General features: G+C 33.6%; 1 protein-coding gene across 2 annotated transcripts in view; it reads right to left on the bottom strand.

Moving 5' to 3' along the window:
- The window catches only part of LOC105561987 (potassium voltage-gated channel protein eag), a 62,222-nt gene that overhangs the window by 29,689 nt on the left and 7,599 nt on the right, over window positions 1-24,934 (bottom strand). For both annotated transcript variants that reach the window (XM_012012425.1, XM_012012426.1), the window contains exon 2: window positions 1,922-2,022. In XM_012012425.1, the coding sequence (XP_011867815.1) occupies window positions 1,922-2,022 (101 nt within the window). The remainder of the gene's footprint in view (window positions 1-1,921; window positions 2,023-24,934) is intronic.

The following is a 24,934-nucleotide window of genomic DNA, read 5'->3' as shown; positions in this document are numbered from 1 at the left end:
ATTTTCAGTGGTATACTTATAACTGCAAATTAGTGACTATTCACTGTTTTCAATGATAATCCACTGATGGATTTTTAGAGTGTTTTTATCTCTCGTGTAAAAATAACAATATGGTAGTTGATCAAATTACAAAAATTACCGAAACGGAATCGGAAAGTCAAGTGAACGAAATCGGGTCAATCGGGTTAATTTCGTTTCATTGCCCCGTTTCCGGCCGTTCCGTCAACCTTTTTTCCGGTTTTCCTTTCCATTTCTGTAAAAACCCTTTCGAAAAGCATCCCCCAATCCGGTTTCCAGTAATGGAGTTTGCAAACCCCAAATCCATGTATCTTCTCAAAACAATAGGATTGGAACACTGGGAGTCTTACAGAAACGAGGTGGTTACTACGTCTGCTACTACGTCGTCACTTTGGTCGAGACGCTAAAGCTCAACTAGAGCCGAGTCACATTCGAACCAAATAATTCAACATGTTTAACGTAAGTAGAAGAGACTATTTTTGTTTGTTTCTCGTGCCATTAGTTTACGAGTTTTATTTGACAAAATTTCTTATTTATCTCTGTGTACATGATTTATAACTTTGTTACCAATACTTTGTTATTGATATAAATATATGCAAGCAAATCCTGCCAATATGTATAATGATGTGCAATCGAATGTAGATGAACGTGAAGGAGATAATCAGTAAATAAGAGGGGATTAGAACATTATGATAATGACATTATCATAATTAATGTACAGTATTGTATTATACAGTATTATACTCGTTGTTTAGAGCGCATTATATACTGTATTATTAAATTATTAGAGTTATTATATAGTTCATTACATTTTAACGGTTTATCAAACTATTTATTGTTTCGTGTAAATTTTGAGACTCTCTGCAACAGCAATAATAAATATTAGTAAGATAAACGAAACATTATCCAATTTAGCGAGTAGACTTTGAACAATCAGTTAAATTAGCAATTAGCTTTTGGCAAAAGAATTCGATATCGGGATTGGCCAATGTGATAGCATCTCCCGACTTCTTGTCCCACACATATCATCCCGTCTTTTATCCCCGCGTGCACTACTATAATAAATCGATCCTGATGAATCAACCCGCTGGTCGCTAAATCCCGTTATCCGCTCGGTGCTCGCACCACTCTCGTCCTGAGGGTGAGGGATGGCCGAGCATAAACGAACCGTAGCTCACAGTATCGCCAGGCGAATACTGAGGGACATTCCGAAATATACGATAATGTTGTAAACATTTATCGACTCTTCACCAAAGAAACAGATCTAAAGAGACCAACACATACGAGCAGCGACATCCATTTCTTTTGTTTCCAACTATAGTTTAAGAGAGGAACCGTAACGAGGTTGATATGAAATATATTAATAATAATCCATTTTCACAAATACAGCAAATTTTAATTAAGCTGAGGAACAGTAATACACTTGTTATCGATTATCCGCGCAAAGCTTTTCAAAAAATATATACGCGGTATCAAAACCAACCGACTTACCGAGTAAATGACGTAACTTCAATATAATTGCAATATGTGAATTATTATATGGTATTCCTATTAAAGTGTTCAAGCTGTTGCAGGAAATCAATGTTCGAATAAGCCACGTCCAAATAATTGGCAGTCAATTGGTGTGTTTGTGCGTGTATCTAATAAATTATGTATCTACTGAATGAAAATCTAATAAATTAAATGAACTTATGGCATTTGATATAATTAACTAACTAATTAGTTAATTAATAATCATCAATACAATATAGAAATTTATGTGTAAAGTACATTTCATGCATCGTACGATTATGTCGTGCAAATACAATTATACGCAAATGCTATCGTGATGATATCAGTGAAGATGAGAAGATTGAGAAAAGCACAAATCGAATATCAGTAATATCAAATAACGTACTCGTACCTCGGCACGATTGTAACCGGAGATCTTGACGAAGCTCTCGTTGCAATAGACGATCGGGAAGTCAACGATCTGGGCATTTGCTAATAGAAAACTGCTGTCGGCTGAAAAACAGAAAGAACAAGATATTATTCTCCGGCATAGTAAAACGCGACACGAAAACATGCATCTCTTCTCATCTCGATATATACATATATTTTTTAAGTCGTTACTTTTTTGTTCGTCGTTTTCTCCTATCATTTAATCCTTGTGTGTAGATATATATTTATCTATCACATCTTCTTTTATTTTAAATAAATATTTCTATAACTTGCGATTTTAATATTTCATGATAGAGCAAATTTTCCCCCCTTCCTTCTGTCCCTTTTCTCCTTTTCTTTCTCTCTATCTTTTTCTCTTGTATAAATCTACATTACTTGGCTAATGGGTGTCCCAAGTTTTTCAACGTGCGCCAGAGTTCATTTAAGTTCCTCGATAAATTATGAGCGGGAATTAACAACGGGGATACAGCGTGCTTGGGTCCATAATAGCGCAACTAAAGCACAACAGGACGAAGAATATAATGCGAACCATGTTTTACCGTACTTATCCAATTAGCCGTCGTATTTAATTAGCGTCCAACGAGCGTTGATTTGTTTGCAAATGACAATTCTCTGTCAAGAAGAAATCTCTTATTCCATCAGGTGCAAACAATAAAATGTTCGTATCGTGTTCCTTGCGTACGGCGATCGTAATTAATCATCGTATAACCGATTTGTAATGTAACTTAGATAATAGTTTGTTGTATCATAATTATCGTTAGATCATTGACCAACGTTAATAAGAATTGTGTCTGTATAATGTAATGCAATTACAATTATTATTACGATAATAATTTTTATCGCGAATGTAATGTAAGATAAAGAACGTGAAAACTAAAAGTTTGTTTTGAGAATGATCGTTCTCGCCAGTTGAAAAACGTTGCGGGTGATGATGATTAGATATCTCAGTTTTACAAACGTTCAGTTAATGCGACATAGAAAAGCACGAAAGAGCTCATAAAATTTAAAAGCATCGTCAGCCGGGGCACCGTAATATGCCGCGACACAGGAATTCGAGAGCATTGCAAGAAGAGTTGTGACGACAGTGAGCGAGGACGCGATCGTTATTTCACCGACTCCGTTTACCAGGTATTTCATAAATCTTAAACGAAAACGATGGTCTAACGATCTGGCTATAAAGCACACGGATATTCATTCGCCAACAATCGTCGTCAACATCCTCACGATGCTATGATAAACGATTGTCGAATAATTATTGTTTTATGTTATCACAATCGCGCAAGACCAATTTGCAGGTCCTGCCCCGTCAAAAACTTTGGCAATATTGTTACAATAATACATGATTACAAACAGTTCTAAATGTCTAAATCTCTAAATGTCTCAAAACTTAAAACAAACCAGTTAAGTAACAACTATAAAATTGGCTAAATCTTTTTCCTCTCTCGAGATTTTTATCCGTCGTTCTTTTCCACATTCTCTCACAGGGAGAGTCAGGTGTACTCCTCTGAGCGTATAATCTCTGAAGCAGACTGTTGCATTCAATGCGTTGTAAAATAGTATATACTATTTCTATGTACACAGATGTATATGTATAGAGAGGGGGGGGGAATAGATGTAACGTACCGGGTATGCTTGCAATATCCGCAATACGAGTTGGTCAAAGTTTTCAACGATTCACAGAGTGCTTTCGAGAGGATACTCGATTAAAAGTGCCTCCTTGTAATGCCATCGACTTGATATCTCCCTTCCCCCAAACTATTCTTTCCCTTATACTAAAAAAGAAAAAAGTTTCTGGCGAAATTGAGTTCGTCGTGTTAATGCAGATTGTAAGTAGTAATTGTAGTTGTACGAGCAACGGTTCATATAACGTCACGTGCACGTTACAGTGTAGTTGTTTGACGTATAAAACTAACTTTATATCATAATATTACTAGAATCTACCAACATCAAAGAGAAGACATATTTATTTACTTATACAGAAATAATTAATTATTTTAACTTTAGAAAATATTAAGATATAATAATTTAATGTAATACACATAGATTTATGTAAAATGAATATATAAAATTTATACGTATATATTTATATCAAATAAATACTTTCATAATTTTTCATTTTACTTAACAAATCACAATGATTCTAATACAATTTGATTCATACGTATCCAACAAATAACACTATTAAACAATTATTACAAAATTTTGAAAGCTTATTGAAAATCATTATACGATCTTGTATAATGTGTAAGCTGAATCTTACTTCTAAAAATGGTACTTCTTCTTTAAAACTTACCACTTTCAGTTAAAAAGTTTTACAGTGAAAGCCAAGGACCCCAATTTATTGAAGTAAATTCTTTCAGAATCGCGAAATAACCGTAGTTCATCGTAATTACGAACTCACGGTGATAGATCGTTTTTCGTCGTTGGTTGATAATTAATTACCAGTAGTCGCTATATTTTATCGCCGCACAACAAATATTTTCTTTCGTAAACAAGGGCACAAAATAATAGAATTTGTATTGGCGTATGCTTGAGCGGAAGTATTTTAAACAGAATATTCTATAGCATTCTTTACGTAGAGAAAAATATGTTTATGGTAGTAAGTGTAATTATTTTCAATTAGGTTGTCTTAAAGATTGCATTTATTTTGGTGCAAATATGCAAGTTGATCTAGCATTTTTATTTAGATTTATACTTAATCATCTTGTGTGATCGATACTCGTTCTATCAGTGAGTAAACGAATCATCATTACTTCGGGACAGAGAGGGGGGGGGGGTAGAGATTCGCCGCGAATACTTGTTATGCATTAAACATGAGGATACGTTTCCGCAGTGTTATACACGATAAATTTCGACGTAACGAGCCTTGATTGCTACCAATCATGCGCTAACAGCAAGTGGTTATAGCATCTATGAGTTTTACTTACTGGATTAACTATAAAGAATATACATTAATTTATCTTTTGTGATTATTCATCACGTTTCTCTATTTATTATCATCACTGTTTGGTTGCCCATGGAATTGGTATAATTTTTCCAAACATGAATACGAGTTTGTCTTGTCCCAATCGGAATTATGCTTGCGCCAGTGAGTAATGTCCAGATCAATTGGAAACTTACTTTGGTAAAGCTCCGCAAAATGATGAAAAATATAATGGAACGAATGCGGTCGTTCCTTTCACAGTCGTGACGTTGCGCCATCCACGTAAACGCCAACGCAAGTCATGGACGCAAATCGGGGATGCTTTTAATGGACTTTTCTACTTAGAGGCCAATGAAATGCAACCGACATTTCCTTTTTTCCGTAAAGCCGTATCCTTCGTTTAAACATTGGATCGGGATAGAAAAGATGGAATTAGAAACAGAGAGAAAGAGAAAGAGAGAGAGGCGCGCGCGTGTGTGTGCGGTGCGCGTGCGTATGTAACTTAAAAAAGATTATATATATTTATAGCATGTTTTACACAAGTATGTATAAAACTATATGTATAATATATCAAATATACGTTGCATACAAAAAATTATTGTTTATACTTTGAAGAAGTTGAGAAATAATCTTGAAGGAATAAAACGACACATTTGAAATGATATCTACTAAAATTACAGACAAGACGAATTAAAACGGTTGCATGTAATCTTGCAATCGATCGATCACATTGTCGACGTTATAATTGAACTTCACGACGCATGTTACTTTCACGCGATATGATATATGATATACGTAGTTTAACACTTATTAGGTACTTTGCATATAAATGAATTATATAATAACTTATTAGCAACAAAAACTAAGATGTGACATATAATATTGCTTTTTTTCTACTTACAATTAGAGTTGCAACGTATATTTCATTTTCGTATTAATTCTGTTTGAATTACATCCGGCAATGTGTAAAATTTTTGCGTTATTGTATCAAAGCATTTTATTGTCGAAAGAAAGAATGTGTGTGTATGTGTGAGAGAGAGAGAGAAAATTACGGAACTACGGCGGACGATTTCAAACCAATTAATGCTGCTACGATCCCGGGAGGAAGTTAATTGAGACGAATGATACGACGAAAAGAATTGAAGTTCTCTGTGAACCACTTCGGACCAGGCGGATCGATGAAACGCATTAAAAAGATTTAGATTACAGATGGATAGTGGTTCAAAACTCCGACGCCGTCGCGTCGAGCAACTTTCAAGCATGAGATAAATTTCAAGACGACGGGAGAGTTTTCAAAGAATGAAAAAAGTAACGAAGCGACGGCACAGCTTCGGAGGGTCTATTGCCTTCGAGCAATGCGCTGCACTGCCGCGACTGATGATTTCCATTAACTATAACGGTGAAAAAGGAGAATTTATTCCGTAAATTTATTAATCTATTCCGTAGAATATCTCATATAATCACTCGTATTTATACTTCTAAAAAGAAAAATACATTAAAAGTAGGTATGTTTAATCTTAAAAAATTTAATATACATTAAAAATAGATTTTTTATTTGTAATTTATTTTTTAAGTTAAAACGGGAGGAGTGTCTCGACAACGTAATTTTTTTGGTGCGAAATATTGCAAGTGCTGACAAGGCATAAATCTTATTCTCGCACATAGTTACTTTGATATAAAAATAATGTGCGCGTGAATATCCATTCGATACTAACGCTTTATGGGCAAATGGCAGAACACGATATCAATCCATTAGTAACGCTGCCCGATAAAAGTATCTGACATAGCTACTAGATTTTCTAGCCTTCTCCTCTCACCATTACTCGACATGCGTAAGGTAAAATGGGATATCTTCCAGAATTTCCTGGGATACTCATACCGAGCAGACAAATTTTCACATGTCACACATCGATATTTCGGCCATTAATCTACAGTGACTTTCGTTGTATCCTTCTTGTAAATTTACAAATAAATTTATGGCCTGCGATATCCCGTTGCCCTTTTCAACTTTAGACATACGTATCTCGATAAAACACACAAATACTATTCCTTTCGAATGAGATGGCTTACGAAACTGTTTCAGAATTTCTTCATAAGGTCGCTTTTGCACAATATGATATAAGAGAATATCACTAATTGGAAAAATGTTATAAATAGATATTTAAAAACTCAAATATTAAAGTTATTAAAGTTAAATAAGATTTCATGAAGGCATTAAATTTATTTATTATCAAAAACGGAGAAGGTAATATCATCTGTCTTAATTAGTCTGACAGAATATATATCATATCATGAATAAAATGTAAGGTAAAATATACCAATTTTGTATGTTCAATCCCAATTTAGGAAAGATATACAATAACTATATTATGGGATTTTTTAAGAGAAATGCTCCATGTGCATTCACGAATTTGTTGTTCTAATGATGCGTTGCGATGCATATTGCACTTCAGAAAAATATACATATACTTATAAGCTTTAAGACGAATTCCGACGAAACCACAGTAATAAATGCCAAGGAAATAGGGCAGTTGTTACAAGATTTAAAGCGCGAACAAGACTTTTTCGTTGCATTGGAAAAATTGCGTGATCTTTGGCCTGCAATCCCGAATCAATTTCTAATCTTATGAAATGTCGTGTTAGATCAACACACATAAATAAGTACAACAAATTATAATATATAGCACTATCTTATCCTTTGGGAAATATATACCATCAGATAGTCGAACTTGTATAGTTTTTCTCAAGTAATTCCTTGGTACTTAACACGTGGAAAATTTATTATGCAGAAATATACAGCGTTTCGCAGGAAAAATGTTGAGTTCCATTAGTCACGAAAGGTAGACTTAACGTTAATGTAGTAAATCAGATAATCTACCGTGATTTAAACAAATACACTACCTTGCCCCAGAGTAATCTGTTGATGAGTTCACCCCCTTCTTTTATGATTGTGGCCGCTTTCGCGTGGCATACAGTTTGAACTTTGAACTTCGGGCGCTTCACCCGAAAATAAATCAAATTAATGAGTAAAACTGTCATCTTATGTAAACGTTATTTCACTACGAATAAACGTTAATACGCGATTAATCTCTGCAGTGTTAGAAAAACGTCACTAACAATATTAATATTATAATTTATAATATGCTTCTACATTATTCTAATAATTTTGAGAACAAACGCACAATTTTAACAAAACATTATCATATTTCATTTGAATCGGATTGTTTGCAATTTGTATCAAGTTTTACCAAGTTACACACCCACCCCTCGTGCTGCGGGGTCTTATAAAAGAAAAGATTTCTCTCTTCTCTCAGCGTTGAATATTACATTGTCTTAGGGGATTGTGAGATATTTTATATTAACTTTCTATTCACGTTACACACACACGCACACAACTACACTTTCTTTGAAAAAATTACTTCCTTAATATTTTGTTTGATAAAAAATCGGATAATTAAAAAATATACAATATATAATCTATTATATAATGGAAATACCACGCATAAGAAGGTAACAAGGTCAGTTACGAAAGATTAAATTGTTACAAAATTATATCAGAATTCATAGTTTATTAGTGGATTGCGTTAGATTTTCTTGCGAAACCAATTCGGCCATTCTGAAGAAATGAATCGATCGAAGGCATGTAATTTCTTAATTGAAATTAAAAGAGATCACACAAAGGAACCACATTTATAACGCCCACACAAAATTGCCGCGCGAAAGGCCAGACGGTGTTAACCCTTTCGTCGCTTCACGAAGAAGGTAATCACTATTTCATTTTGTAGTTCTAGTGACCGCGTATATTTAAGTGATATATTGCTTGATTGAAGTGCAAAAGTGATACGACATTCCAATTCACAGCAACGACAATATCATTATGATATCGCGTTCACGGCAATTTCGTCGATGTAAGTAACGCTAAATATCGATGTGTATAACGTTTGGATGCAAATATACATATAGTAATAAATATCATGTGCAAATTGAAATCTATTTATAATTAATTAGCTGTTGTGGACTTAAAACTTTTTATTAGTGATATTCCGTGGCAAATTTCTTTGGAAAATTTTGTAAAGGTATTATTACATCCTTGAAGAGTAAACCGCGAAATAGGATACAAGACTTGAAACTACACGGAGAGAATTTCCTCTTAAAACTTATCCTGAAAATCATGTAATCGTGGGACAACATTGAGAGTTCTTTGAAATTTTACTCGTAAAATGTGTGGTAAAATTTCAAAAACTCTCCGAAATGCCATGCCATCTCACAGTTGCATGATTTTCAGGATAAATTTTAAGAGAGAATTCTCCCCGTGTAAATATTATGTCACAATATTTTATATGATATCAAATTTTTCAGTGATATAATATTTAAGATGGTTTTTATAATTTCGAATAACGGATATCAATCTCGTTTTCAGTTGTGCGGAAAAAATGCGAGCCTCATCAGTCACTGATTGTTAAAAAAGACGGCAAACTCTACCTCTTCAGAAAACGATTACGCACGTGGTGATCGTGTCTGATGGTCGGCAGCAAGTAAGGTCAGGCCGACCTTACTTAATCTTGATTCGCACGCAAGTAATTCTCGCGACTGAAGTTAGATCGGGTCAAGGTGCAGGCAGTATACTTGCATGCGCTTACAGCTAGTCTTAACATACAACAGCTGGGTTTTTACATTGCGCTGGACAAGCCACCGCTCGCGTCCGCGGCTCTTTTAAGCATTCAAGTCTTTATGAATCAATATCGAGATGGACTTGACACGGTAGTTCGTGACACCTCTGAGAATGAATTGATCGATATTTGAAGGACATTGTTGCGCGAAATCAAGTTTTCGTATAATTCAGGAAAATATTTCATCTGTAAATGGAAAGCTTTACTCACAAATACAAAGTCTCGAACCTAATAACGATAGCAACTATTTAAGATCTTATTTTATCCTATTTTCTCTTGTATTATCTTTTTAGATTCTTCATAATGCCTCCAGCAAGGCCAAATAACACCCAGTAATGCCCGAAATCGGTACACCACAATGCCCTCAGCCGTTTACCCCTCGTGAATTTATTGTACATTATACATGAAGTATTAAGAATAAATTGTCCGTGAGAGAAATATCAATTTTCTACATCTATATTATTACTAATTTGAACGAAGCTATATGTATATTCATTTGAATATCTAATTGAATAAATAGCAGTAATACCAGCATTAAGAATTCTTAAGTAAAAATTTCTGAATACGTTAATTGACAGCTATCCAACGTTTCCAGTTGGCCTGTGTTCTATAATTTTATTTGTATGTATTCTAATTATGCGATTTTGTCTTTTGCCTTATTACAATTTACTATAATTTGTGACCGTGTGTGTTACAGTTAGTCGCAATAACGCTCGCATGCCAAGACAAAACACAGACCTAGCAATATACTTAGGCCAGTATTCATAGTCCGTTCTTATATTTAAGATCGTCTTAAGATCATCTTTAGATACTCCATGAGCCAATGAAATGTTCTATACTGCATCTTAAGATAAACTCTCCTAAGACGGTCTTAAATATAAGATCTGATTATGAACACCAGCCTTAATCTCTCTTTGCCGGTTATTTAGTAAATAATATCGTGAGAGGAAACTTTCAATAAATATAATGTAATTGGCTTTTTATGGACATAATGTTCAATATCTACTACGAGTTTCACTCGTATTTGGTCCACAATCCCTATTACGAGTCTCTCTCGATATTATAATTAAAGCAAGAGATAAAAAATTATTATCAGTGTAATATCATTTGACCAAATATTACCAGATATTTATAAAAAACCAAATTAATTTAATCTCGCAACGCGAAAAGAGGTCAATTAAAAATGTTTGATAGTGTTAATTTACTCTTTTCGCGTTGCGAGATTAAATTAATTTGGTTTTTTATAAATATCTGGTAATATAATATAATTGTATATATAGAAGATTAATATTTTTTTCACGGATCATGTTGGTGATAATATTATTTATTGATAAATGTATAGAAATATTAAAATTAAATTATTATAATAATATATTTTGTCTGATATTTTCAACTCTGGTCTTCCGTGTTGACATCGTCTAATTGTATATTCATCTAAGTGTAGTAAATCGACTTTCTTTTTCGTGCAAGGATTTTCTAAAATCATTATGTTTCGAGGACACGAAAAGTAATTTCGTTGGAAACGTTTAAATAGCTTGTTATCGTGTCCTTTCGTAAACGCAATGCGTCATAATTATATTTTGTGTTAGCATAATGTGGGCTTTGTAAAACATTATGTTATTATACATACATAAAAACATAATGTTTTACAAAGCAATTATATTATATACATGTAAGCGATATGAGTGCATAAAGTAATTATAGCAACATACAAAACACGTAATTTACTCTATTTTTCTAGGATACAATTAATATAATATCATAAGTACGGAAGCATTTTTAAATAGAAATTAATACAACTGACTAATTATTAAAGATAGTTGGTTATTCAATACTATTAGATAAGTCAGTGGTGAAAATTGGAATAAAGAAAATTAGACAATAAAAGCAACATTAAACATTAAAGCGGATACGTTACTGGTATGAAATGTGACATCGTATGATATATGTTGCTTAATTTGGAGAGTAACTATATATGTTCTTTGCATGAATTATTATACTCGAAACTTGGGAACAGAGAAAAGGGATGATATATATCACTGTGGCGGCGGATACATATTTGATGAGTATTAAGTTCTCCGCGGGATTATGAAATTAATCGTCATTTTTGCCAGATTATCTCATTACGTACATATTATATACGACATATCTATGAATAAATGAATTTCTCACGTAATAACCTTTTATTAAATTGCTTCGTATAATTGCTCAACCTCCATATTATATGATAGTCTAAATAAAATAATATTTTCTTTACATATAATCGCTTTTCAAAATTTTTCTACAAAGAAAATGGGTATTTAAAGTCTCGAAATCTCTACTTTAAATATTACATTTTCCTCTTATTTAAATATTTTTCGACAAACAAAATATGTGTATAATTCATTTTTACAGTTTCCTTCATTTCCATTGGTTTACATTTAAAAAGTAATGGAACACCAAAGGTCTCACAAGAAAGTGTCATATAAAAGACAGCAAAGAAAGTTAATAATTTCTGGAAAAATTAATTTCGATGCAATGTCCGTTCAATTTCCTTTAAACTCTATCAGAGTATATTTAAGTTTTACGTCAGCCATCGCGACACAAGGTTTCATCGTGCGAAACGGAAAAGCTCAAAAATAAGATGATATTAAGCTATGAGGCGAAGTCGATCGCATAACGGAACTCCGGCATTGAAAACGCTACCACTTCCTTTTGTATCCAACGCGTTATTACGACGACGGAGCCACACGTCTGCGGATTGCAGGAATCGAGACGGCGTCCCAATTCGAGCGCAGCTCTTCTCTGCAAAACGCTTGTGCTCGATTTAATATATCGTGACCATAAAGAGGGTATAGAAACCCGCATCGTAATGCGTCGACAGAGTGAAATGAATGCGCGAGATAGAATTTGCCAAAAACCGTAATCGCTTTCTACAACAAGATTCACCAGGTCAAAAGAAAAGTCGTACTATGCTGTAAGGAAATATATTACTAATATTTTGGTTCACAACTAATAGTGAAGGTCTAATCAGACTAGTGATTGACGATTGGATTGCGGCTGCGATTGACGATTAGCCATTGACAATTATCTAATCACACTTGTGATTAGCAATTTTAACCACTAATCACGTATCCTAAACAAAGATATCGAAAATGGTTGGCAATAATATTTCTTAGATTTGATGAGTGCAATGATCAAAATATTAACAAGCGAATGTGGATATAAGTAAATAGCAAAAAGATTACATCGCAACCTCTTTTTGGAACTTATTTTAGAAGAACCTAATAGATAGAGAAGGATGTGAAGGAGTTTATATTTTTTATTAAAAGAGGAGCGTCACAATGATTCTGCAACATTGATTGCAGCTGTTTACGTATGGACACAACAACTTTTGAGGAACTTTTAAAGAAAGTTACGCCACTCATTAGAAAGAAAGATACTCATTTGAGAGAAAGCATTCCAGCGGCAGAAAAAACTTTTTCTGACTTTGCCAGTTGCATCTGGCTACAGATAGTTAAAATAAAACTATTGTATATCTTATTTTTATTATTTATTTTTCCAGGAGAGACACAGGCTTCACTATCATTGACTTTTAGAATGGGTCGGAGCACTATATCTGGTACAATAAAAGAAGTGAAGCTATTATTATTGTATTGAAGGACGAATATTTAAAATGTCTTTCTTCTGAAATAGAATGGCAAATAGGTAATTGCACAAAATTTTGGTCAACTATGACATTTAGAGAACCGTACAGGAGCAATCGGCGGGTTAACACGTTAGAAGGTGGGACATTTCTCTATGCAGAAAATTAATTTACTGTTTTTCTGACATGAATATATACGATTGTGCGAGAGTGACAGTTACAGCTTTGAAAATGCAAATTTTATGTTTTTCCATGAGCGTGCGAAGAAAATGTCACAGCTTTCTAATTTCAAGTCTTTCTTTGTGATTTCACTTTGTGATTCAAAAAGATCTCATCGAATTAGAAATTAGAGAATTTAATATAGAGTGCCTAATTAATTTTTTATTAAAATTTAATTTGAAAGTTTGAAGACGTAGTAAGTTTATCAATCTTGTAAATTTTTCCAGAAAATAAATGAAATTATCATACTGAAATATTTGTAATTACACATAATTACAATTTTAGATTCTTTCCAACTTGAAATGCTGTGGATGGTTCAGCGCGTTTCGTGCCGCATTCCGCTCGATTTCGATCGAGTCGAGTATATCGTGAACTTCTAAATTCGTCGCTTTTCATGGTACAGGGATTTTCGTCTCACGCGATGTCGTCCTTTCGCAAAGACTTTTCCCGAAGGCTTCTCGCGCTTTATCGGGGACGGCACGCAGTGCCTCTCCGCGAGTATCCCCTATCCCTTCGTCGTAAAACTGCAACGATTACGAATGATTTATCGCTTGGACGCGTGGATCGCGTGTTTTGTTGTTCGTTTCGTTCCTCTTGATGTGCGTCGGGACGCGAACTCTCGTCAACGTCGACCGTCGTCAAGGCTGCCTTAAGACACACATTGAAACGTTGACGAAACTTGTACGGATCGTAGAAACTTGATAAGATATAATCGAAATTACGCGTTCGCGTAGATCTGTGTGCTCGATTGTAATGTGATATAGTTACTGGTTGCTACAATTAAGTTGTCGCAACTAATGTAATTACGATACACGCCACTGATTGCAAATGTGAGTAAGCAGTCCGGTTGTTTCTCAGGGTCATTGCAACCTTAACAAATCTTCTCTTTGACAAAACTATAGTTTTGCCGTAACTATAGTTACGCTCATTAAATTATTCATTATTATTTCAAATACAGAATGCGCCTACAAACTAGTGGTGAATATCTTCTCAAAATATAATTTATAATTCTTTAATTAAGAATTAACAAATTTAAGAATTTTGAAAATATTCACACATGGTAAAAATTGTGTATTAATATTAAATCAAACGCGAGCATCTTTCACAGTTATTTATCCTTAAATTCGGACCACGTGCATGACTGCTTCAATAATAAATCCGGTCGTGATCCTCTGCAGTTTTAGGGTATTAGGGTCGAGTCTGGTAATACGACGAATGCATATTTCAACGTGTAGCTGCCATATTTTATCCCTGTTACGTTGTACGCGCGACAAAGTTTGCACAATACTATTTTATATCTTAGTTCTTTCTTCCCTATACTATTTATATATTCATCTTCATTATACACTTTTAGTAGGAGCTAAATTTATAACTGTCAATTGTTAAAACATTTTCTTATCTTATAAACATATTCATTTCTCTTTAAGACATTTAGACTATATTATTGGACACATTTCATGTAATTATGTGTGTAGGATACCGTTTTAAAAGATATGACGATATTTTTAAGAGGTGTGTACTTTCTTTTTTCTTATTAGATAAGATTGGCGTGGGTCCCTAAAAATTTCATGGGGGAGGGCGCGCTGGACCGATTTTACGATGTAGCTATAGCAATAGTGTTACGTATGCATCCATCGTCTATTTCGAAGTTTCACAGACCATTGCAACGAGTTCAAGGAAAAAATACAGAGGAACGTTCTCAATTTATGTTCGCTGCGGAGATACTGCGGTATCGCGTGTTGAAAAAACATGATAACGTCGATCAAACGATAGTTCGCAAATTGAATTTGGGAGTCTATTATTAATTTGGGAGTTTTTCAACATCATACCTCTAGAAAACATTATACTTCTACCAATATGCACATGAAAACTAAACCTTCGTTTACCTTGAATATGTACTACATAGAAATTTTAAATACTCTCGTTTAACGTTAAATTGTAGAAACTTGAGCGAAAAGGTTTCGTGCGTTAGAAGAACTAAAGATTAAGTTATTTCTTTATCATACTTTTTCCCTTATTAGTCAATCTCTGTTTCCTTATTAATATTCGTTAGGGTAATTTGATTTAATCTAAACTTTCAAAAGAGAATACAAATTTTTTAACACAAAAAATAGGTGTGCAAAAAATTAATCACTTGTAAACTTGTAATTGATTATGTGTGTTTGTACAAGTTTTCACTATCCCTACTTTCAGCGATCATTAATCAGTAGAACTCGTGTAATGTGAATTTTTGTAAAAAACGTGACGAATACGATATTTCTTTTAAATCTCGAGGATTACGCTATTTATATTCCATCAATATATGTATACTCATATTTAGACTGTCGTAAAACATCGCTTTTATCTTACCCGTTTTCATTCATCCTCCGACTGTTATTCGCGCTTCTGTAAAATCAAAAATAGCACAAGATCTATAGAAGAATTTATGTCAAGTTGGAGGATGATCGTCTCAACGATCTCAATAGAGTGACGACATCACCGAACTATTCTATATCTCCTTTCTTTTTCTTCTTATGGTTTTCGGTGAGAAGATTTTTATATTATATAATTTATATATGTATAATAGAAAAATTTATGTGCTGTCGAAAAATATATTTCGATGAAGATAAAATAGGGAAGCCGAATAATTATATGTATACATGTTTCGCTGGAAGCATCATTACTTTTCATGTACGCTGACCGCGCTCGAATTAATTGTAGGCATTTTTAGCGTCGCACCGTAATTTTTAATTAAATATCTACAAAATTAAATTTTTATGCTAGCAAATTTTAGAAACGCACATAATTGGCTGCTTTCAATTATCTCGGTACTACGCAATGTATGTATACATATATTTTCATAGAATTAATCTTGCCGCTTAAAAATTTTATCTTTATATTGGATATTGCTTTATTAGTCTTTATTATTTTATAGATATAAAAGTTTTAGTTTAAATTGTTATTAAATTTCTAATTAAATGTACACATCAGTACACAAATCTTGAGAAAGAGAGAAGAGGGATTGCTGAAAAAGGTTACCTGGTTAGAAGAAATTGTACGATGCCGTTATCTATTATTGAGTAGCTTTTACTGTGCAGTACATCAAGAAGGTTCATACAGAATAAGGAAGTTCAATAAGTAAGATTATCTTTTTATATTATGTTTACAGTCAGAAATAGAGAAATCGCTAAAGTAATAATAAGTATAATATTTAACTAAATTTTTATGATCCGTATGATTTGTGTCACATCACATTTCTACTATATTTAAAAAAATATATAAAATAATCCATCTGGATACTCAATTGATACGAGTAGAAATATAAAGGAACTGTATTAAATTATGTAATTTTAATTTCATTGTTCAATTTTCTGTGCAGAAACTATGTAAATTTATTTATGTAATGCATGTAGTATTATCTGCGTAAGTACTACGGTAAAAATGTTAGCTCCCGTCGGAAGAGAAAGAAACTAGCTAGGAAGTAATCCTATTATTTATGTTATTCCACGTTGTCGAGTAACATTAAACGTAAAGTTATTGCAGACCGAGTTTTGCGAATTTACGTTTGCGTTAATTATTCACTCGAGTAACCCAGGTTCGACGTCGCACAAGATAGATTCTGTTCTCGTTTCGAGTATTCTCGATGCAAATTTAAACTCTCCCTTGCTGTTCCGCGCGCACACACAGATATCCACATATGTAAGAAACAGTGCGTCCTAAGTTCCTCTCACCTAGATTTTCCATTCGCGTCTTCCGCTTCGGTTTCTTTCGCATACCCATTTTTAGATTTTTATCTGAAACAAGTCCTTCCTATTTCAATGTTAATAAATTTGATAACGTTTCCACGTTGAAGAAACTTCAGTGCAATAAAATCATTTACGCTTATATATGTATAAACAAGCCAGTTTGTTAATCCCTCTTAGCTTTTTGGAAGAGCATTTAATTCTACGATTTAATATCAAAATCATTTATATATTTTGCATTTTATTAACACGTATATACAAATTATTGATTAATTGTAGAAATAAATGCTTAAACTGGACATCTACATACTCGTATATTACAACGTCAGAAAATCCTTGAAAGTTACCATGGCACGAAGAATTCGCAATTGTTCTTCACAAGCAACGTAGGATTTCAACATTAATCGTATTCGAAGAATGGTGTACTGTGTAGGAAAGTACTTTATAAAGTTTCCTTTGTAAAACAAAGAAAAAATTCACAGTCTACGAACGAAAACGTTTGGCGAGTACATTGTATGTATGTACACACAGGCGATGCGTGCAATTTCATTTGCTGCGAATATCCGTTGGTTTGACCCAATGACCTAGCGGTGTCGAAACGCAGCGGAAGTAACGCGGTACCGAATCACCTCCGGCGTTCTCGCCAACTTGTTCCGGTCAAATTGCTGCCAATATGCTATTGACTTATCAAGATTACATACTACATCCGTGCACAGCTTAAATCTTCCCCAAAGAAATAGAGAAGATTAATATTGTTTTTTTTTAATTTATAAATGAGAATGTAGAAGCGTGTTAATTTCTCCCCATGATATAACTGAGAAGGGTTAAAGAAGTCTCACTCGAGTAAAAGGGAAAAGCCCCTATTGCATTTTGGATAATTTATTAACCAAATGACCAATTAAATGAAATCGGTCAGTTGGTTAATAAAATAATAAATGAAACGAGCATGCTAGACTACTATCCTTCGGTCTTCGTGCCCAGTTTGTAGGATAATAGTAAGGCAATTAATAGCGCGTTTACTAATAGTCTGTGTTAACTCACAATCGCCGACGTAGAATTATTAATGCGCTAATATCTGGTTGTAAACTCCATTAAAGAAAGAAAAGATCTTTATTACGGATAGGGTTGATTTAACACCTAACCAACATTTGGAGCAATCTGTATCGCGATGTATGTATGTATGTACATAGGTAAGTGTGATTGTCACACTTCCTTGCTCATCCCTATTTCGTCGCTTCGAAATTTACATAGTTACGAGAAAGCTACGAGAATAATGCACGGATTAATCAGAAACGATACCGCTTAGAGAAGTGACAATGACTGAATATGCACACTACATGTTTGAATAGCAAATGTAGGAAATTTAGAACATTGTAAGTGCCAAAACGCCTATAACAATTACGAATAGATGTGAGAGTAAAATAAGAATATAATCAAATTTATTTCTTTACAAACATTTTCGCATTACGTGTTTAATATTAATTCATCGAGATATTTCGTCTAGACCTAGACAATTAGATTTGCTCTGAAATTACCGCTGAAATGACTCGCTCTGTTCACGTCTCAAAATTTGTCACGTACCATCGACGATTGACCCTGGATGTTTTACGTCGACGAGGATTGTCAATACTTAGATTGACAATAAATATCGATCGTCCGAGGACGCTGTTAGAGTCTCGAGGGCTGTCAACTCGTGGCAGCTGCTTTGTACCCCTTTCATTCTCGTCATTCGCTTCAGCCTGGCCCCTCCCTCCCACTCCTTCGCTTTCACCTCATCGTCTTTTCATTCTCCGGTTTCTCTCGTGCTCGGGGCAGCTCTTTCTAAAAATAGGCGCGCATCGAATAACGAGCCAGGGGTAGTGGCGGCGGTGGTGGCGGCTAAGGTTGAAGTTGCATTGTGAACGCGTATAACGTGTATATGACTGCTAGTACCCTTCGCGCACGCCTTCTCCCTACTCTGAATGTAACCGTAGATTTGACCCAATGACCCAGCGAACGAACCCGAAAAGCCGCGGGAACGCCCGAGTGGATTTCATCCTCGACCCCGGCTCATCATGTTCTCCCCCCCCCCCTCTCTCTCTCTCCCTTTCTCTCTTTTCGGAATCACCTCCGCTCCCTCACATTCAATCCCTTTATGCCTGCCTAGAAGTATTTTTTCCCCATTAACGTTGATTAACTATGCATGCGGGTGTACACATTTTGTTATGTACTCTTGTCGCACGTGCGGACGTCGAATGGAGCGACGCTGTATTACGGCATCGACAAGAGTTGTTTTGGCGATATCGCACTATGATTAATCTTTGCGGTTGTTTTCGGGATAATCAGACTGAGCACGCTGTCGTCGCGATACATATAATGTATCGCGAAATTATACGTGGAAGCCGCGTTATGCGAACGCGCCACCACGCTCACATACCAGAGTCCTCCAGATCCTCCTACGAATTCTCAGGATATCTTCGATGCAATTAGGCGAATCGTATAACTTGCTAGCGATATCAAATGGAGCTAACAAATCGAGATAAATATTCGCACATTTTCATAAGAATTGTGTACCTACAGCCTTGACCAAAACTATGAAAGCTCAATAACTTTAAATTATTTTACATTCAGGTTAAATAAATAATATCAGTTGATGACTGTTTTTTTTTATAACGATTTGTGGCGTGTCACAGTACTATGAGGACATTTCACTATTTTTGCGATTTGCGTTTTATTTTTCTTCCTCAAAAAGTAATTGCATTTTCAAACGTTTAGCTAAATCCAGTTCGCACGTTTTCGGTAGTTTTGTAACAAAATGACATTATTTTTAGAGCAAGCTACTATAAGCTGGAGATTATTAAGCAATGTACATACTTCGAGCGTCTGCAGTAAACTAAATACTTACAGGCAAAATTCAAGTTTACTATAACTGTAAACGTTTCGCAACTTGTTCTTGCGTGTTTATGGTGTTTTGCTTTAAGTTATTCAGTTTAACGTTACGTAACAATATATAAAATAGTTGGTTAGAGTCAAAAGAAGTTACATTTCTAAGAATTGAAGGAGCGACAAATTCTTTTCGCCAAGGCTGTATATGTGAATGTGCAATATATACAATACATGTACTTGCGTCCACAGTCACACATACGAGTATACACGTACACACACACAATGTGCGTTGTATTTTCGTCGCATCAAAATTGAATAAGATGAATTGTAAAATTTCGATTAATTCTTTTTTTAATGGATTATATTTAATAATAATAATTAAATGTAATTATTTAATTTTCAATATTAAACATTTTATGGCAATCAAACAGAACACAAAGTATATTTGTGATGTAACTCAATCTTGGCTTTTTCTTCTTTTCTTCGTCAATTCGCAAGACTAACATACGTGTAAGTTATATAGATAGAATCAGTGTAAATAAATTTGGAACCCATAAGTATCATATACGTGATACACTGTAATACACTCGATACGACAGCCTATCTCGTCTCTTTACTCGGCACTTTTCCAAGCAACGATAAGCAAGGAGATATATATTTCAAAATCTCTGGCTTGTACGCAGAAAAAATATTAAAACAAATAATAACCAAAATTTCATCGTTGCAATTGCGTTTGCTCACTTAATGAAATTCGATGCTAAACAAATAGTTGGATTAATTAAAGTCATTTGTTTCACTCTGGAACGCATAAAATGTATACGTATGGAACAATGGAATTTTTTGTTGCTTTATCACGCATACTTTCGTATTTGAAAATCAATTGTATAAAAAAGAGAAGAAAAAATAATGCATCATAAAGTTAAATTAAAATTGTTATTATATCTTAAATGAGTATATTGCTTTACTTCATAATAATACGGTTGTATGTACGTACATACTTGTTGTTACACTTGTAAAATTTGCATAATCTACAATTTTACACAACTTAAAATTTACTGAAAAAAGTAATAGAAAGCAATAAGTTTGCCACATGATAAACTATTTCGGATGTGTGGGTGATTCACAAGTGATAAAAATAATGCGAGAAAATCGATCATTTTAGGGAGCACCTTCGCATCGATATTATCCACATTTGACACTTTCTACGTTTTGTTACATATTTTATGTATTTTATTCTGAGAGCACGCCATATCTCTCAGCAGTTATCATGTATGGCATTCTCTAGTTGTGATCTTTTCTCAAGGGTGAAGACCTCTTTCGTCCTTCACGCAAACGGCGATACCGTACACAAAAAAGTGTGTTATAAATACAATTGTCCGTCCATTTATTTTAATACTAAGCATTTTTTAAATAAATTCTACACACACGCGCGCGTGCGCGTAAAGTAAAGGCTGCTAAGAGTACGCACTTAATGCTTTTTTGCTAAAATTTTAATTGTTTTTACCCTCAGAAGATTCATATTAAACTACTACTATTTAAATTGATGTATAGTTATCGTCATAGCAACCTATAATATTTTACGTATCTAGTAGGATATATTCTACTCTATCTTCTCTCTAATAAATCGTCTCTAATATTATGTAGAGGAAAGTCCTCTATTATGAGATAGGTTTCTAATATGAGATAGCAGGTTTCCAACCCAAATTCAATCCCAAACCTTTTTTCGTAACAATTACATATCTAACAATGAATTCTCCGCTAAACAGATTTCGTTTCAAGAGCAATAAATTTATCGTGGAAACAACCGATGATGCCTATTAATTTAACAGAAACCCCGCTATTCCATATTAGAATCCTATCTCATAATAAGGGACTGTCCTCTACATGTTTCTGTTACGGTATATATTTTTTCGGGTAAAGGAAGTTATAGCACACTGGAATACGATTAAATACTTTTCGCGGAAATGTCACAAGCTTCGTAAATTTATAATTCCGACGGTTAAAAATGAGAGGTCGTTAATCATGCAGCGTACATCTCGGCAACGCTTCCCCAGTTTGCAATATTCACTTGCCTTATCGTACTCAATTTAGAAACAACGGAAATTTTAATTAACGATAGCCTACGACATTTAGTCAGATTATCGTTCTTTTATTTTGAAATTTTCACGAAACATTTTTTTAAAATTCTTTAATATTATTTAAACGTATTGCAGAATATTATATGTATAAAATGCAGAATTCAGATGGTATTGCAGAATTATGCTTAAATAAATAGCTTTATAATTTAGTGAGACTAAAGAATTGTTTTATAAAAAAATAGGTCAATAACAAAAGCATTACTTTTTTATAATATAGTGATATGTTTAACTCAATGCAATTTGACACATGTCCTATCGTACTATATGTGATATTGTATTAATGGATTGTGTAATTGCTGTAACTACTCAAATACGCTATACATCGTTCCTGTTGAACGCATTTTTATAAAAACATCTCACGGTTTAAAAAAATCATTAAATAATATTGTAAAACGCTTTTAAAATAAATTGTATTTTGTTATATAAAATTGCATTTTATTGTCTCTATGCGTTAAATGTCTAACAAACGTAGTTTATTAAAGAGTTTGTACAAATTTTTTTGACAAAATAAAGGAAGTATTTAAGTGAAATTTGAAAGAGTGTACTGCATTCATTGGTACTCCTAATAACTTTCCTTTTAATCAAAATTTGCTAAAACGCAGAAACTCGTTTTCGTGACGAGAAAAATTTCCACATACATTCGTATGCGAATTAACAAAGTGCTATGGCGTTATTCTGACTTTAATGGCTCATAAAGTTTAAATAATTGTTCTTATTAGACTTATCGAAAAATGTATAGGAACCGCATTCTAACGATTTCGATATTTCCATGAATTATATTTGTATCACAAAATTGCCACGAATACAAGTAATTAAATTAGGTTTATGCATGATAATCGGCGATAATTTGCGCTTTCTTTTAACTGCAGGTTTTATTATCAGCGTATATATCCTTATCCAATAAGATATTAATGTTTCTTGTGTGACATTTAAATTAGTATATGCATAGTCAAAGATTTGTCAAATCCTTTAAAGTCTACATCACAAAAGTTACATCAACCTCCAAAGCACGTAAAGTCCATACGTCGATGTAATCTAATCTCTCCTATCCTTCGCCTTATTTATCGTGAAGTATATGTTATCAAATAGCCTCGGAAGATTTATGCACTACCCACGTATCCTTGGCACAATCTTTCTCGTCCCTCGCTCCTTGATGTTCTTTTTTACAATATCGGACGAAGAGAACGATGTAACACTTGCATTTTTGCAGATATTGATGATCATAAATTCGCTGTTTTCGCGAAACTTGTAGAAGAGAATTTTGACGAATGAGTTACATATTTGCATGCTACATTAAACTCTATGTCGTGATCTTGAGCAATGTTAAGAATTTATTGCTATTCTCCTTTGCGGATCATATATCAATTTAACAAACTAGTAAAATTCTGTCTGAAACTTTCCTATGTTTACTATATGAATAACATTTAACAGGTGATTTTTCTCGATGACAGCTCCAATGTTTTACGTTATATGTATATAACTAATTAATAAAAATAAAATATGAAGTGCTGTTATACATCGAATAATTATTATACTATTAAGCTATTATAATTGTCGGATTTTCTATTACCTTATTACTATATTTTCGGAATAGTTGGAATAAATTTCTTTTCGCATTACTGTTATACTCGTATTTTTCATAGAAAAAGAATGTGCTGCAGCGTTAGTTTTCGTTTATCTTTTTCCGGGATATACATATAGGATATGTAGGATATCATATGAGATATTATAATTCAAGCATTGTCATCTTAATAACTCTATTCAGTTTATATCTTTTGTTTGATACAACACTCTTATTTATTTCACAAAAATTTAATATTACTGTAGAACAAAATAGCACTTTATATTGCTTTAGTAAGATTTTCTGCAATTTCAAGAAAATGTCGTGCTGCAGCACCCGAGTAAAATAAAGTGCTTGTATCTGTATATTTCTATCTTTGTCTCTCTTTTAACTGTGCGATAATTTTTTCTCTCGATCACTTGTTACGAAGAAACAGAATCCAACTATACCTATTTATGATAATCTATGCACCAAAATTGTACGGAAAAAGATGATTTTTCTCAGCAGAGAAGAAAACTATGGTATAAAGTTTGTTCATAAAATTCTATCCGATACTTGAGGATACCGGAATCCCGCGGGCTCTCCTTCAATCGAAATGGTCTAATATTAATTGACCAAATATCGCGCGTACGACACGATACGCTCACGCTGGTCCTGAGAGAAATGTGTTTTCAAGGTCAAAGAATAAAAAAAACAGGTTGGCAAGTTATATCTTGAAATCGATGTTCGATGTAAGCTCATGAACTAAAGGAAGTTATACTAGGTCAAGAATAAAACTGCAATTCAAACTCTAACGTTGACTGTTTCGACATTCGGAGCGCGAAGTAAAATAATTTATGTCGTGAGCATCTTGCATAATTAACCTTGCGTTAGAATAAAATATACATGTTTGTACGTTTCAAAAAATTGGAAATAAAGGTTGATAGGCATTACTTGTTGTTAGATAGAGAAGTTTCCGAATATCTAATTGGTTCATATATTATAATTGCAACGATGTCATTTTGACTTTTCTTGCTGATAATCTTACTTACACTCTTGCTATTGATTCATTACTTATAACCAAAGACATATCATCCATGCAAATATTTGATAGATCTACCGATTTCATGGTAAAAGTTTCAAAGTTTCTTTGTGCAATTGTTACAACAGAGATTTTATATTATTTCATTAAAAATGCAAAAGTTGCGTATACATATACACATTTATCTATCTATAATATTATACAGGGTGAGTCTTTCCATATCCGACAAAA

This window comes from Vollenhovia emeryi, unplaced genomic scaffold (genome assembly GCF_000949405.1).
Source record: "Vollenhovia emeryi isolate VEMERY1.0 unplaced genomic scaffold, V.emery_V1.0 DF939197.1, whole genome shotgun sequence".
In the NCBI taxonomy this organism is placed as follows: Eukaryota; Metazoa; Arthropoda; class Insecta; order Hymenoptera; family Formicidae; genus Vollenhovia; species Vollenhovia emeryi.
This window is presented reverse-complemented; position numbering and strand designations above follow the sequence as displayed.